At 43.1% G+C, this 16,894-nt stretch overlaps 2 protein-coding genes across 2 annotated transcripts; both read left to right on the top strand.

The window, feature by feature from the left end:
- The first annotated feature begins 1,307 nt into the window (after positions 1–1,307).
- Positions 1,308–2,267, top strand: LOC133235979 (olfactory receptor 6N2-like). The gene has a single exon (XM_061397737.1). The coding sequence runs from the start codon at positions 1,308–1,310 to the stop codon at positions 2,265–2,267; it is 960 nt and encodes a 319-aa protein (XP_061253721.1).
- Positions 2,268–6,622: 4,355 nt separating this feature from the next.
- Positions 6,623–8,548, top strand: LOC133235885 (olfactory receptor 10C1). The gene has a single exon (XM_061397672.1). It carries the CDS (start codon positions 6,924–6,926, stop codon positions 7,860–7,862), a length of 939 nt encoding a protein of 312 aa, XP_061253656.1. The 5' UTR covers positions 6,623–6,923; the 3' UTR covers positions 7,863–8,548.
- The last annotated feature ends 8,346 nt before the right edge of the window (positions 8,549–16,894 follow it).

Raw genomic sequence — 16,894 nt, 5'->3', positions numbered from 1 at the left:
TATGCCAGGACTTGGTTGCAACCTGAAGGATCTTTATCAACTAACTTATTTCTGACATCAAAATAAAATAAATATTTTAATAGCAAAATAAAATATCCCTCTTGATATTGAAATTGTATTTATTATGAAGTGGTGACACAAAAATTTACATTTAAGAAGTCACTGGTAATCTATATCTTGGGCATACATACCAGATCATATTGAATATTAGATTTTGCATCACACCTTTACATTGTGTCAAAACAATTTCTCGTGTATTTTGTTTATTTCATGTATTTTAATGTATAGCATAATTAATCTTACTCCTAATGTTGAATATATTTGATATTTCCATTTTTAGAGCACTTCAAATGAAGACACCTGCAAGATGTGGAAAATATGTAAAACTCACAGCTCAATAATGTCAGTGCTATCACCTTCATCCATTCCAATGAACTTCAGCTATGCAAACCTGAGTATCCTCTGAGCCTTGCTTTTGTGATTAGTTTGGATTTAAGCACATATCTATAACAGTTGTTTCCTTTCAAGGATCTTATCCCATCCCCAAATTCCCATCTGGGAATCCAAGCCTACGTTTACTCTTCACGTTAAACTATGTTCCACTCCTTACCCTCCACTGAGCAAGAAGAGCTCTCCTACTCTGCCTTTGATTCTCAGAATCAGAGTCTCCATGAAGGGCCTCTATCCAGTCTTGTGCTGGAATCTGTACAAAGGTAAACACACTCACTACTCCCCATCTTCTGAGATCTGATGGCAAAAGACAGAGCTACTGTCCAGAGCAGGAAGATAGAAGATCAGTAATATCCCATATCTTCTGCAAGCCTGAAGGTTAAAGATTCTTGGGATCAGAGAGCTCAAGGATACACACTAACCAATCCTTGGAAATATTAAGTTAAATAATATAAACTTCCTGGTCTGACGTCCAAAAAAGTTGATATCTACAATAATATGCAATTCAACCTATGCTTAGGGACAGCGTGGCTCCATGTTCACTCTAGTTAGAGCCACAGCTGAGTCCTCTCCTGTAATCTTTCTAAAGAGAATTACTGGGAAATGTGGCATTTTAGGACCTATTTCAATGAGGAGAAAGAGAGAGTGTCTTGAATATTTAGTAACCCTACTTTTGAAGAAGTAGCGTGCTCTCTGCTTTGGAGAAGCTCTGAGGCAGTCAAAGAGTGAATTAAAAGGAATACTGGGAGTGTGTGGAGTCCAGATGGTGTAATAAAGCTGGAGAGGAAACCATGTAACTTAAGACATCTCAAGATCTTCATATGTCTCCTCCATGCCCAGTTGACCCACCAGGCTGAATGGAAAGAGCCAACCGCACCTTGGTCACTCAATTTATCTTCATGAGATTTTCCAACTCTCCACTTCTGCAGCTGCTCTTCTTCTCCCTCTTTCTCCTGGTCTACCTCTTATCCCTGGTGGGCAATGGGCTCATTGTGCTCATTGCGGCCCTGGACAGACGCCTCCACACTCCCATGTACTTCTTTATCTGCAACCTCTCCTTGGTAGAGCTCTGGTACACCACAGTCACCGTGCCCAAAATGCTGGCCAACTTTCTCAGTTCCCAAGGGGTCATCTCAGTTCCCAGCTGCATCACCCAGTACTACTTCTTCTTCTCTTTGGCTGCCACAGAACTCTTCTTTCTCACTACCATGGCCTATGACTGCTATGCAGCCATCTGCCGACCACTCCACTACCCACTTCTGCTCAGCCCTCAAACGTGTGGTACCCTGGCTGGCATCTGCTGGTGTGTGGGATTCCTCTGCCCCATGTTCCCTTCATTCCTCCTTACACAGATCTCCTTCTGCACCCCCAACCAGATCAACCACTTCTTCTGTGACGCTGACCAGATTTTCCGCCTTTCTTGCACAGACACATACGCCATCCAAGCCGTGGGCTATGCTTTTAGCACTGTCATTATCCTAGGGGCCCTGGTCTTCACCATGGCTTCCTATGCCCACATCCTGGCCACAATTCTAGCCATGGCCTCAGCTGCTGCTCGGCACAAGGCCTTTTCCACATGCACAGCGCATCTTTCCGTGGTCACCATCTACTTTGGCACTCTCATATTCATGTATGTCCGCCCTGCTGTTAGGTATGAGTCAAGTATCAACAAGATTGTGGCTATTTTCTACTCAGTCATCACTCCCCTTCTCAATCCTCTCATCTATACACTCCATAACAAGGATGTCAAGGAAGCTCTGAAAGTCTTGGTGTCCCGGATGAAAAAGGTCTACCACTCAAGCGGGGAAACAAAGTGATGGAGCCACAGGAAAAGCAGAGAAAGCAAAGCTGGTGGGGTATCCAGCAGAAAATAACTCCTAGTCATTGAATTTTACCTGTGCAAGGTAACTTTTTTAATCATTAAGCTTAGCTTTTTATTTATTTATTTTTTTAATTTTTGGTTCCAGTGTTTTCATTGCTTTGTGCAACCTTTCTCTAGTTGCAACAAGTAGGGCTTGCTCTTGCCAGTGCACTGGCTTCTCATGGCAGTGGCTTCTCTTGTTCTGGAGCACAGGCTCGAGGCGCAGGAGCTTCAGTGGTTGCAGTGCATGGGCTCAGTAGTTGCTCGCAGGCTCTAGAGCTCAGGCTCAGTAGTTCTGCCACACCCACTTTAGTTGCCCCAAGCATGAGGAATCTTCCCAGAATAGGGATTGAGCAAGTGTCCCTGCATTGGTAGGCAGACTCCCACCCAGGGAAGTCCAGTCATTAAATCTATATATTTGCTCTGGGGAGTTATCTGTGGCACATTTTAAGTGAAACAGTTGCTCCTCCTGCCACCCAGCATGTCCATTTTTGCCTATTCTTTCCATTGCTCAGCTTCTCCAGAGGAGTGAATACTCTCATGTTCATATAAAGTGCTGGGAAATCGCACGTGGTTTGTAGTCTGTACATCTGGGTTGGACATCCAGCTCCTTCACTTGCTATCAGGCAGGTAACCAAAGAACATAAAATCCTTTTCAGTTCTCTCAGAGAGAAGTTCTGATGTTCAGTAGACTTAATAACATGCAAAGCAGTGAATGAAGAAATGATGCAAAGCCGAAGAATTGATGCTTTTGAACTGTGGTGTTGGAGAAGACTCTTGAGAGTCCCTTGGACTGCAAAGAGATCCAACCAGTCCATCCTAAAGGAAATCAGTCCTGAATATTCATTGAAAGTACTGATATTGAAGCTGAAACTCCAATACTTTGGCCACCTGATATGAAGAACCGACTCATTGGAAAAGACCCTAATGCTGGGAAAGATTGAAGGCGGGAGGAGAAGGGGACAACAGAGGATGAGATGGTTGGGTGGCATCACTGACGCGAGGGACATGAGTTTGAGTAGGCTCCAGGAGTTGGTGATGGACAGGGAAGCCTGGTGTACTGCAGTCCATGGGGTCGCAAAGAGTCAAACACGGCTGAGTGACTGAACTGAAAGCAGTGAACAAGTGCTGGTTTATTAGATTAGATTGGCGTGTAGTTTTCTTTCCTTGTAGTGCTGTTATGCGCTGGACTGTGTGTGACCACCTCTCTCACCCCCAGAAAAATTCATATGTTGAAACCCTAATGACCAATGCCTCAGAATGAGGCTGTATCTGGAGACAGCATCTTTAAAGAGATGATTAAGGATAAAAGAGTTACCTGGAATGGGGCCTAATCCAATATGACTACTAATATCCTTTTAAGAAGAGGCAACCAGGACACAGATACACAGAGGGAAAACCAGTGTCTTAATACATAGGAGAAGACAGCCTTCTATAAGCAATGAGAGTAGACTCAAGAAACTAACCTTGCCAACACTTGGATCTCCAGACTCCTGTGGAGTCTGTGAGATAATGAATCTTTTTATTTAATCCATCCCATCTGTGATACTTTGTTGCTGCTGCTGCTGCTAAGTCGCTTCAGTCGTGTCCAACTCTGTGTGACCCACAGACGGCAGCCCATCAGGCTTCCCGTCCCTGGGATTCTCCAGGCAAGAACACTAGAGTGGGTTGCTATTTCCTTCTCCAATGCATGAAAAGTGAAAAGTGAAAGTGAAGTCGCTCAGTCGTGTCTGACTCTTAACGACCCCATGGACTGCAGCCTACCAGGCTCCTCCATCCATGGGATTCTCCAGGCAAGAATACTGGAGTGGGGTGCCATTGCCTTCTCCGTTATGGCACCCCAAATAAAGTTTGCCTGTTATTTTCTTTTTTATTGAAGTTTAATTGATTTAAAATGTTATGTTAGTTTCAGGTGCACAGTAAAATGATTCATATATAGATATATAGATATATATAGATATATATATACAGTCTTTTTCAGATTCTTTTCCCTTAAAGGTTATTACAAAATAGTGAGTACAGTTCCTTGTGCTATACAATAGATTCTTTGTAGGTTATCTATTTTACATACAATAGTGTGTATATGTTAATAGCAAACTCCTAATTTTCCTTCCCCTCCTTTCCCCTTTGGTAGCCATAAGTCTGTTTTCTATGTCTGTGAGTGTATTTCTGTTTTGTATAGATATTCATTTGTATCATTTTTTAAATTCCACATATAAGCAATATTATATAATATTTGTCTTTGTCTGGCTTACTTAGTATGATAATCTCTAGGGTCCATCCATGTTGCTGCAAATGGCATTATTTCATCCCTTTTTTGGCTGAGTAATATTCCTGTGTGTGTGTGTGTGTGTGTGTGTACTACATCTATATCCATTTATCTGTTGATGGACACTTAGGTTTCCTCCATTTCTTGACAATTGTAAATAATGCTGCTATGATCATGGGTGCATGTATCTTTTTAGTGTTTTGATTCAGTTTGGTTTGGTTTGGTTTGGTTTGGATATATACCCAGGAGTGGAACTGCTGGGTCATAGTTCTATTTGTAGTTTTTTGAGAAACCTCTGTACTGTTTTCCATAGTGGCTGCACCAGTTACATTCTCACCTCAGTGTACAAGGGTTCTCTTTTCTCCATATCCTCACCAACATTTGCTGTTTGTGTTCTTTTTGATTACAGTCATTCCAATAGATGTGAGGTGATAGGTCATTGTGTTTCAGGTTTGCATTTCCCTGATAATTAGCAATATTAAGCATCTTTTTATGTGCCTGATGGCCATCTGCATTTCCTCTTTGGAAAAAATGTCTCTTCAATTCATCTGCCCATTTTTTAATTGGGTTAGTTTTTTGATATTATGGGAGAGCTACGAAAAACAATAGCCCTGGACATTTTCTCTGATATGCTCTTGACAGGTCACCCTACAATTTCTGCAACCTAAGAAACAGACTTTAAAATAACACATTAATTGGTTGTGTGAAGAGCACTTCCCTTTGGAAAGTCAAATATGCTTGGAGACTCAGGTCCTCAGAGACATGAAAGAGACACCAAATTGAACAGTACCTTCCTCGGGAGGGATCCACTGTGTAGAGAAAGGAGAAAATAAGCAAGTCATCAAAGACCATCTGCCTTTATCACTGGCTGTTTCTTCAAATAAAAAGAAAGAATTCTGATAGCATCTCCTGAAAAACACTGAAAGAGCCACTAAGGTGGAATGAACCAAGGACTCTCGAACTGCAAAAGGACACCAGTGTGTGAGCTTGTATTTTTAATAGATGTTCCTGAATATGGTTTTACGTTTGCAAAGAATTTAGATGTGTGCTTCTATTATATATCTGGGTGTATTTATATTCCTAGGTTAAATGTATTTTCACATTCATTGTTATTTGTAGTGATATTTGTGTGTATATACAATACATGATTTATTTGTGACCTTAGCTGACTCTAGCATCTGAGGATATTGGACTATTTTTCTGTGCTTGTGTTTAGAAATGTACTATGTTAGTGTGTGGATCTGTGAAGTTTACACGTGTGGCTTGGGTTTTTGCATACATATTAAGATAAATAGAGATGAGGTTTGAGGGCTGTAAAATGCAAAAATAAGCAACCAGGAAGGACCTTGTCATCTCCTTCCTGAGTATCTTTAAAAACTAGAGCGATTCTCACTCCTTTGGATAATTAACAGTTTAACTGCCTATAAGAGAGAGAATCTTTCCAATTTCTTCTCTCCCCTTTGAAAACCATGAAATTTATCTCATTGCCATTAGATAGGAAACTGACAGAAAAAAAATAGAGAAAGGTTGAGTGGATCTGGTAACTGAAGAAAGAGTTGAAGTTGGGGGGCGGGGGGTGGGGAACTATATGAAAATTGTGTGAGAGGGGAGACAAATTGAGAGGCATGGGAAAAGGAAACATGTGAAAGAAGGAAAGTAAAAGACAAATATAGAAGGACTCAAAAAGGAAAAAACACAGAGAAAATTCCGACTAAATTGGGATTTTTCATGCCCTCCCTGAACATGGAACACATCTAACTTTGAGGAGGGAAATATCTGCTGGGAGGGAAAATTCTGTCCCCAGCACTGTGGGAAGGATGAGCAAGGGAGAAAAGAGTAAAAAGGAGGCTAGAATGATCCAGCCCTCATCCCTGGAGTAACTGAAAACAGAATTCAGTGTGTTGTTATGAAAGGCTGGCACCACCAGGGAGAAGTCAGGTGAGGGAGTTAGGCACAGAGCCGCACTATTCACCCAGGGTTCCAAGAGCCAGCAAGAGTCTAATATGGACTCAAGGCTGTGCTGCCTCAAAGGCCATGAAAGTCTAAAAGACAGAAGTTCCAATGCTTTGCTCAGATACAAGAAGAGGTCATCTTTTTTAAAATTTCAAATTTTGAAACAGGGTTTATTTCTTTTTAATTGTTGGCCAGACCCTGTGTCACGTGAGATCTTAGTTCCCCTACCAGGCATGGAACCCGCATCCCCTGCACTGGAAGGAGCAGTCTTAACCACCTGACCGACAGAGAAGTCCCAACAAGACGCCATCTTTGCCCACCTCACAATTCCATAATTGCAACTTTCCCTCGCCATTTCTTTCATCCTTCATCAGAAGGGATTTGAGCAGGATGTCTACAAACACCTCCGTGGTGACCGAATTCATTCTTGTCGGTTTCTCCCGCCTGGCCGACCTCCAGGGCTTACTCTTCTCCTTCTTTCTCACCGTCTACCTGCTCACCGTGGCTGGCAACCTCCTCATCGTGCTGCTGGTCTCTGCTGACGCTGCCCTCCGGACCCCCATGTACTTCTTCCTTCGAAACCTCTCAACCCTGGAGATCGGCTACACGTCTGTCACGGTCCCCCTGCTGCTTCACCACCTCCTCACCGGTCAGCGCCACATCCCTCGCTCTGGTTGTGCTCTCCAGATGTTCTTCTTTCTCCTTTTTGGTGCCACGGAGTGTTGCCTCCTGGCAGCCATGGCCTATGACCGCTACGCCGCCATATGCCAACCCCTTCGCTACCCACTGCTGCTGAGCCAACGGACGTGCCTGTGTCTAGCTGGGTCAGCGTGGGCCTGTGGGGCACTGGTGGGCCTGGGCCACACCTCCTTTGTCTTCTCCTTGCCCTTCTGTGGCCCCAAGGCCATCCCACACTTCCTCTGTGAGATCCAGGCTGTCCTGCAGCTGGTATGCGGGAACACCTCTCTCAACGAACTGCAGATTATCCTGGCCGCTGCTCTCCTTATCCTCTGTCCCTTTGGCCTCATCCTGGGTTCCTATGGGCGTATCCTGGCTACTATCTTCCGGATCCCGTCTGCTGCTGGCCGCCTCAAAGCCTTCTCCACCTGCTCCTCCCACCTGGTGGTGGTGTCCCTTTTCTATGGCACCGCCATCTTTATCTACATCCGGCCTAAGGCCAGCTATGATCCCGCCAGTGACCCTCTTGTCTCCCTCTTCTATGCTGTAGTCACCCCCATCCTCAATCCCATCATCTACAGCCTCCGGAATGCTGATGTCAAGGCTGCCCTAAAGAGAACCATCCAGAAAATAGGGCCGGCAGGGATTTGACAAAGCGTTGCTGATGATGACCCCCATTTCCAGTCAGCCCCAAATCACCAAAGATCAAAGGGAGAAGAGGCGTGGTTCTTGGGAGAGGGCAGCTTGTCAAAAAGAAAATGTTACCTTAAAGAACTACTGGAGTCAAACGCCTCCTCCAACTTCAGCAACCCACGCACGCACAAGCACGCAAACACTATTCTGCCTTCTCCTAAGAAACAGGAAATATTTAGGATGGAGGATTAACTCTACAAGCAGAGCAAGTTGACAATTGGGAAAATGTTACAAATTGTCATCCTCACCAATGAAGGTAATAAAATTTCCAACCAGAGTAATGATCCTTGAAGTTATTTGACATTTGTACATTCTAAGGTAAGGCATTTATTCTCTGAGTGGTCCTGCTCCTTAGTACTTAGCACACATAATTATACCTAAGTAAATCTATCACCAGGTAGAAAGGAAAGCCCTTAAGAAGTGAGAGCAATGAAAAAAGTTTCAATAAAGGTAAGTTCTTATGAGAATCGGACTTCCCTGGGGGCTCAGCTGATAAAGAATCCCTCTGCAATGCAGAAGACCTGGGTTCCATTCATGGGTTGGGAAGATCACCTGGAGAAGAAATAGCTACCCACTCCGGGAGTGGTTAAGAGAATAGATTATAATGTCTGTAATTCAAGATCATAATTTTTCCAAGTGATTACCTGTGTGATAACAGGAGAACTATATCATCACTCTGAGCCTTAATCTATTTATCCATAAAATTTGCATAATAATAGAGTATTTCTTTGGGTTTGTTGAGGATTTATAGACTTGTTAAATAGCCAAATTCAATGTCTCACACAAAATAGTGTCTCCATAAATGGTTTTATTAGAGAGTCAGACAGATCTGTACAGAGGATAATATCCATTGCACATTGGGCACCTTTGCTGGGAGAGAGAAGGATCTTCTTGGAGTGTCAGTGACCTCCTGCACCAAGATTCAAAGGAGTGGAGGAAGAGACTCCACACCCATCACAGACATAAAGACAACCAGGCCACTATAGAGCAGATATGATGGCAAAGTACAGAAGAGTCAGAGACACACAGAACAAAAAAATGAGATGAGCTGAGACCATCAGAAACCATGTCTCGGGGGCAAATACTCAGTCAGTATTAAAAATCCAATCCATACTCGTTTTCTTATATGCAATATTTTATTCAGTTTTACAAGCATTTACTGAAGGTCTTCCGTATGCCCACTGCTGTGCTTGGCACTGTGGTGAATACCAGAGAAATATAGGGTGGTGATTTTGCCCAGATGGTGCTTGCTAGCTGGTTGAGGAAATAATGCTGACTCCCATGAATCTGGGCTTCCCTGGCAGCTCAGTTGATAAAGAATCCACCTACAATGTGGGAGACCTGGGTTCAATCCCTGGGTTGGGAAGATCTCTTGGAAAAGGGAAAGGCTACCCACTCCAGTATTGAAGCCTGGAGAATTCCATAGTGTAGTTCATGGACATGACTGAGCACACACAAACACACACACACACACACACACTTGTGAAACCATTCCCACATGCATGATATGAAAGAATTCAAGCCCTTCAAAAGTTTTCTCATGTCCTGTTTCAATTTCTCCCTTCTACCCCTCCACACATTGCTCATTCCCAAACCTCTGACCAGCTTTCCGTGGCTATAGATTATTTTGCCTTTTCTAGAGTTTTATATAAATGGAATCACAAAGTATGTACTCTTTTATGACTTCTTTCATTCAGCACAATTAATTTGAAAGTCATCTATGTTGTGTGAATCAACAGCTCGTTTCTTTTTATTGCTGTGTTATTCCATTATACAAACATATGACAAAATATTTATCCATTAACCTATTGGTGGAAATTTGGGTTGTTTTCAGTTTCTGGTTATTACAAATAAAGCTGCTCTGAACACTATGTGCAAGTCTTTGTCTGCTTTTATTTCTCTTCAGTTAGTATTTAGGTGTGGAATAGCTGGATCATACGGAAAGTGTTTAACTTTTTAAGAAACTAATTAATCACTTTTCCCTGCTTGCATGACAACCAGTAAACTTAAAGCCAAATTTATAAGCCATCTCCAGGAAATGTACATTCCCTCACAGTGCACTTTTGAAATATTCACCTGATATCTGACATCACCTTAGTTTTTCTATTCTGCCATTTTCTTTGTTCTCTCTACCTCATCCTTACTTTGTGGATAATATGTAAAGCTTGTTAAAGTTTTTCTAGAACAAGATCTAGGGTCATGAGCATAGAAAAGATAGCAGAGAGGAGGGCTGAAAGGAAAAGGGCTGACTCAAATGAGCTCTATGTCAGGTTCAAGCTCCACTATTTCATGTCAATTTCCCTGAGGACTTTCTGCTTCTTGTGGCTAATTCTTGGATAAAGAACCAAAAAAAAAATCTGGTAAATGCTCCCTCCCCACCATTGCTACTAAGGGATCTTGAACTACATTGTATATGTGTTAGTCACTCAGTTGTGTCCAATTCTTTGCTACTCCATGGCTCCTCACCAGGCTCCTCTGTCCATGGTTCTTCAGGCAAGAATACTGGAGTGGGTAGTCATTACCTTCTCTAGGGGATCTTCTGACCCAGGGATTGAATCTGGGTCTCCTGCATTGCAGGCAGACTCTTTAACCATCTGAGCCACCAGGGAAGCTTGAATCTTGGCCAATACAAGCTGTCCGCTTGGTTGCCTGGCAAATACCACTCAAAATAGACAGCAAGTTTCTAAATTCTGAACTATGACCCCAGATATAAGAGAATTCACATTTCTGTTTATTCACATGGGGATTTCTAGCAGAGAACAGACAAGCATATGGTCATCAGGAAAGAAGGAAAATATACAGGGAGGAGCCAGTTATCAGAGAGATCTCTGGGTGGCCGATGTACACCCTCACCCAAGGTTAAGGAATCTACTGACAAATCCGAATCTGCTCCCCAAATCCATTGTGGCTTCTGCCCCATCTTTCTGATGGATGCTCATCATATCTGGGAGCTGTATCTAGACAGCCAGGATCTCACTAAGAAAATGTCATCTGAGGTTACTGTCTCACACAGGCCATAGCCCTGTGTCTGGATGAGATCTCCCAAAGAGGGGAAGTCTCATCAGCATCTACGGTATTATTAGGAAGCAGTCCCAACATCGTGGTGGATTTGCACACCAAACACATGCACTAAAAATAGTAACACAGCTGCCTGAGAAGGTGCCTGAAGCCCACTTTTAAAGACTCATAAAAGCCCTTCCCTTTGAATCACAGGCAATTTTTACTTCAGGAATTTCTGAAACGTGATCATTTTTCATTCACAGGTTAATGTAGAGTTCTAAGAGCAAGACACCTCAGAACATGAAACCTAGACATATAGAGAGGCCAAACAAAAACAAAGGGTCGGGGAACTTCCCTGGTGGTCCAGTGGTTAAGACTCTGTACATCCACCGCAAGGGGGTACGGATTCCATTCCTGGTCAGGGAACTAAGATTCCACATGTCCCCCAGCCAAAATGTTAAGTAAATAAAATAAAAGGAAGAGTCTGAAAAGGTGGCCAAGTTCGATTTTGTCCATGTCCCAGTGTGCCCTGGTCAATCGTAGGGCTTCTCCTGGGTAAGCCAGACTTCATCTGGGCTCTCTCATTTCCTTGCACTTCTCTGAGCTTTTCCAGATGAACTAATGAGACAACAGACTATTTTATAACGCGCCCCCTTGTGGTCAGGGACTGGTACAGATTACAATCTCCATCTCTTCAATACAGACTGTACAGACGGGAACACCCTGATTACCCTTGGTTTGGATTTGGGTGGGAACGTGCAGTGATGGAGCTGAGGGCTCTATACTACTGGCTTTTAACTAAACTAGGACAGAGATTCTTAAAATGCAGTCTCCTAACCAGAAGGAACGACATCTCTCAGGAACATAGAAATGTAAAATTCTCAGGGGCCTCCCCAGACCTACTGAATCAGGAATTCTGTGGGTAAAATCCATCTTAAAGACTAAAATTAGTATCCTAGACCTTAGCTCAAGGGATACTTGCTACAGTATTTCAGGATCGGGTCTTGCTCTCCAGAATTCTGGAGATGATTCAGTTCTCTATTATGACCACAGGGTGGCATACCAATCCTGACATCCTGAAGTTCAGTCGCTCAGTCTGACTCTGCCAACAGGCAGAGTCCCCATGGAGGGCAGCACACCAGGCTTCTGTCTTCCACTATTTGCCAGAGTTTGTTCAACTCATGTCCATTAAGTCGATGATACCATCCAACCATCTCATCCTCTGTCATCCCCTTCTCTTGCCTTCAGTCTTTCCCAGCATCAGGGTCTTTTCCAATGAGTTGGCTCTTCATATCAGGTGGCCAAAGTATTGGGAGTTTCAGCTTCAGCATCAGTCCTTCCAATGAATATTCAAGATTGATTTCCTTTAGGATTCGCTGGTTTGATCCCCTTCCAGTCCAAGGGACTCTCAAGAATCTTCTCCAGCGCCACAGTTCAAAGGCATCAATTCTTCAGTGCTCAGTATTTTTTATTGTCCAGTTTTCACATCTGTACATAACTACTAAAAAACCATAGCTTTGACTATATGGACCTTTGTTGGCAAAGTACTCTCTCTGATTTTTAATATGCTGTCTAGATCGGTCGTAGCTTTTCTTCCAAGGAGCAAGTGTCTTTTAATTTCATGACTACAGCCATCGTCGGTTGTGATTTGAAGCCCAAGAAAAGAGTCTGTCACTGTTTCCATTGTTTCCCCATCTATTTGCCATGAAGTGATGGGACCAGATGTCATGATCTTCTTTTTTTGAATGTTGAGTTTTAAGCCAGCTTTTCACTCTCCTCTTTCACCTTCATTAAAAGGCTCTTTAATTCCTCTTTCCTTTCTGCCATTAGGGTGGTATCATCTGCATATCTGAGGTTATTGATATTTCTCCCGGCAATCTTGATTCCAGCTTGTGCTTCATCCAGTCCAGCATTTCCCATGATGTGCTCTGCATATAAGTTAAATAAGCAGGGTGACAGTATACACCCTTGACGTACTCCTTTCCCAATTTTGAACCAGTCCGTTGTTCCATGTGCAGTTCTAACAGTTGCTTCTTGACTTGTATACAGGTTTCACATGAGGCAGGTAAGGTAGTCTAGTGTTCCCATCTCTTTAACAACTTTCCACAGTTTGTTGTGATCCATACAGCCAAAGGCTTTGTCATAGTCAATGAAGCAGAGGCAGATTTTTCTGGAATTCTTTTGCTTTTTCTATGATCCAGTGGATGTTGACAAATTGATCTCTGGTTCCTCTGCCTTTGCTAAATCCATCTTGTACTTCTGGAAGTTCTTGCTTCACATACTGTTGAAGTCTAGCTTGAAGGATTTTGAGCATGACCTTCCTAGGATGTGAAATGAGTGCAATTGTGTGGTAGTTAGAATATTCCTCAGCATTGCCTTTCTTTGGATTTGGAATGAAAATACCTTTTCCAGTCCTGTGGCCACTACGGAGTTTTCTAAATTTGCTGGCATATTGAGTGTGGCACTTTCATAGCATCATCTTTTAGTATTTGAAATAGCTCAGCTGGAATTCCATCACCTCCACTAGCTTTATTCATACCGATGCTTCCTAAGGCCCATTTGACTTTGCACTCCAGGATGTCTGGCTCTAGGTGAGTGATCACACCCTCACAGTTATCTGGGTCATGAAGATCATTTTTATATAGTTCTTCTATGTATTGTTGCCACCTCTTCTTAAAATCTTCTGCATCTGTTAGGTCCATACCGTATCTGTCCTTTATTGTGCCTAGCAGGAGGGCCGAGAGGAGCTGCTCCACATTCAAGGTCAGGAGGGGTGGCCGTGAGGAGATACCCCTCATCCAAGGTAAGGAGCAGCAGCTGCACTTGCTGGAGCAGCCATGAAAATACACCCCACATCCAAGGTAAGGGAAACCCAAGTAAGACAGTAGGTGTTGCAAGAGGGCATCACAGGGCAGACACACTGAAACCATAATCATAGAAAACTAGCCAATCTAATCACACGGACTACAGCCTTGTCTAACCCAATGAAACTAAGCCATGCCGTGTAGGGCCACCAAAATGGGCAGATCATGGTGGAGAGGTCTGACAGAATGTGGTCCACTGGAGAAAGGAATGGCAAACCACTTCAGTATTCTTCCTTGAGAACCCCATGAATAGTATGAAAAGGCAAAATGATAGGATACTGAAAGAGGAACTCCCTGGGTCGGTAGGTGCCCAATATGCTACTGGAGATCAGTGGAGAAATAACTCCAGAAAGAATGAAGGGATGGAGCCAAAGCAAAAACAATACCCGACTGTGGATGTGTCTGCTGATAGAAGCAAGGTCCAATGCTGTAAAGAGCAATATTGCTTAGGAACCTGGAATGTCAGGTCCATGAATCAAGACAAATTGGAAGTGGTCAAACAAAAGATGGCAAGAGTGAATGTCGACATTCTAGGAATCAGTGAACTAAAATGGACTGGAATGGGTGAATTTAACTCAGATGACCATTATATCTACTACTGTGGGCAGGAATCCCTTAGGACAAATGGAGTAGCCATCATGGTCAACAAAAGAGTCTGAAATGCAGTACTTGGATGCAATCTCAAAAATGACAGAATGATCTCTGTTCGTTTCCAAGGTAAACCATTCACTATCACAGTAATCCAAGTCTATGCCCCAACCAGTAACGCTGAAGAAGCTGAAGTTGAATGGCTCTATGAAGACCTACAAGACCTTTTAGAACTAACACCCAAAAAAGAAATCCTTTTCATTATAGGGGACTGGAAGGCAAAAGTAGGAAGTCAAGAAACACCTGAGATCAGATCAGTTGCTCAGTCGTGTCCGACTCTTTGAGACCCCATGAATCACAGCATGCCAGGCCTCCCTGTCCATCACCAACTCCTGGAGTTCACAGAGACTCATGTCCATCGAGTCAGTGATGCCATCCAGCCATCTCATCCTCTGTCGTCCCCTTCTCCTCTTGCCCCCAATGCCTCCCAGCATCAGAGTCTTTTCCAATGAGTCAACTCTTCCCATGAGGTGGCCAAAGTACTGGAGTTTCAGCTTTAGCATCATTCCTTCCAAAGAAATCCCAGGGCTGATCTCCTTCAGAATGGACTGGTTGGATCTCCTTGCAGTCCAAGGGACTTTCAAGAGTCTTCTCCAACACCACAGTTCAAAAGCATCAATTCTTCGGCATTCAGCCTTCTTCACAGTCCAACTCTCACATCCATACATGACCACAGGAAAACCCATAGCCTTGACTAGACGAACCTTTGTTGGCTAAGTAATGTCTCTGCTTTTGAATATGCTATCTAGGTTGCTCATAACTTTCCTTCCAAGGAGTAAGCGTCTTTTAATTTCATGGCTGCAGTCACCATCTGTAGTGATTTTGGAGCCCAGAAAAATAAAGTCTGACACTGTTTCCACTGTTTGCCCATCTATTTCCCATGAAGTGATGGGACCAGAGGCCATGATCTTCATTTTCTGAATGTTGGGCTTTAAGCCAACTTTTTCACTCTCCACTTTCACTTTCATCAAGAGGCTTTTGAGTTCCTCTTCACTTTCTGCCATAAGGGTGGTGTCATCTGCATATCTGAGGTTATTGATATTTCTCCTGGCAGTCTTGATTCCAGCTTGTGCTTCTTCCAGTCCAGCGTTTCTCATGATGTACTCTGCATATAAGTTAAATAAGCAGGGTGACAATATACAGCCTTGACATACTCCTTTTCCTATTTGGAACCAGTCTGTTGTTCCATGTCCAGTTCTAGCTGTTGCTTCAAGATCTGCATACAAATTTCTCAAGAGGCAGATCAGGTGGTCTGGTATTCCCATCTCTTTCAGAATTTTCCACAGTTTATTGTGATCCACACAGTCAAAGACTTTGGCATAGTCAATAAAACAGAAATAGATGCGTTTCTGGAACTCTCTTGCTTTTTCCATGATCCAGTGGATGTTGGCAATTTGATCTCTGGTTCCTCTGCCTTTTCTAAATCCAGCTTGAGCATCTGGAAGTTCATGGTTCACATATTGCTGAAGCCTGGCTTGGAGAATTTTGAGCATTACTTTACTAGCGTGTGAGATGAGTGCAATTGTGTGGTAGTTTGAGCATTCTTTGGCATTGCCTTTCTTTGGGATTGGAATGAAAAATGACCTTTTCCAGTCCTGTGGCCACTGCTGAGTTTTCCAAATTTGCTGGCATATTGAGTGCAGCACTTTCACAGCATCATCTTTCAGGATTTGGAATAGCTCAACTGGAATTCCATCACCTCCACTAGCTTTGTTCGTAGTGATGCTTTCTAAGGCCCACTTAACTTCACATTTCAGGATGTCTGGCTCTAGGTCAGTGAACACCTGAGGTAACAGGCAAATTTGGCCTTGGAGTACAGAATGAAGCAGGGCAAAGGCTAATAGAGTTTTGCCAAGAGAACGCACTGGTCATTGCAAACACCCTCTTCCAACAACACAAGAGAAGACTCTACACATGGATATCACCAGATGGTCAACACCAAAATCAGATTGATTACATTCTCTGCAGCCAAAGATGGAGAAGCTCTATACAGTCAGCAAAAATAAGACTGGGAGCTGACTGTGGCTCAGATCATGAACTCCTTATTGCCAAATTCAGACTGAAATTGAAGAAAGTAAGGAAAACCACTAGACCATTCAGGTATGACCTAAATCGTATCTCTTATGATTATACAGTGGAAGTGAGAAATAGATTTAAGGGACTAGATCTGATAGATAAAGTGCCTGATGAACTATGGACAGAGGTTCGTGACCTTGTACAGGAGACAGAGATCAAGACCATCCCCATAGAAAAGAAAAACTAAAAAGCAAAATGGCTATATGAGGAGGCCTTACAAATAGCTGTGAAAAGAAGAGAAGTGAAAAGCAAAGGAAAAAAGGAAAGATATAAGCATCTGAATGCAGAGTTCCAAAGAATAGCAAGGAGCGATAAGAACGCCTTCCTCAGCAATCAGTGCAAAGAAATAGAGGAAAACAACAGAATAGGAAAGACTAGAGACCTCATCAAGAAAATTAGAGA

Source organism: Bos javanicus, chromosome 23 (assembly GCF_032452875.1).
Source record: "Bos javanicus breed banteng chromosome 23, ARS-OSU_banteng_1.0, whole genome shotgun sequence".
Lineage (NCBI taxonomy): Eukaryota > Metazoa > Chordata > Mammalia > Artiodactyla > Bovidae > Bos > Bos javanicus.
The sequence above is the reverse complement of the archived record's forward strand: the minus strand, read 5'-3'. Positions and strand labels throughout refer to the sequence as shown.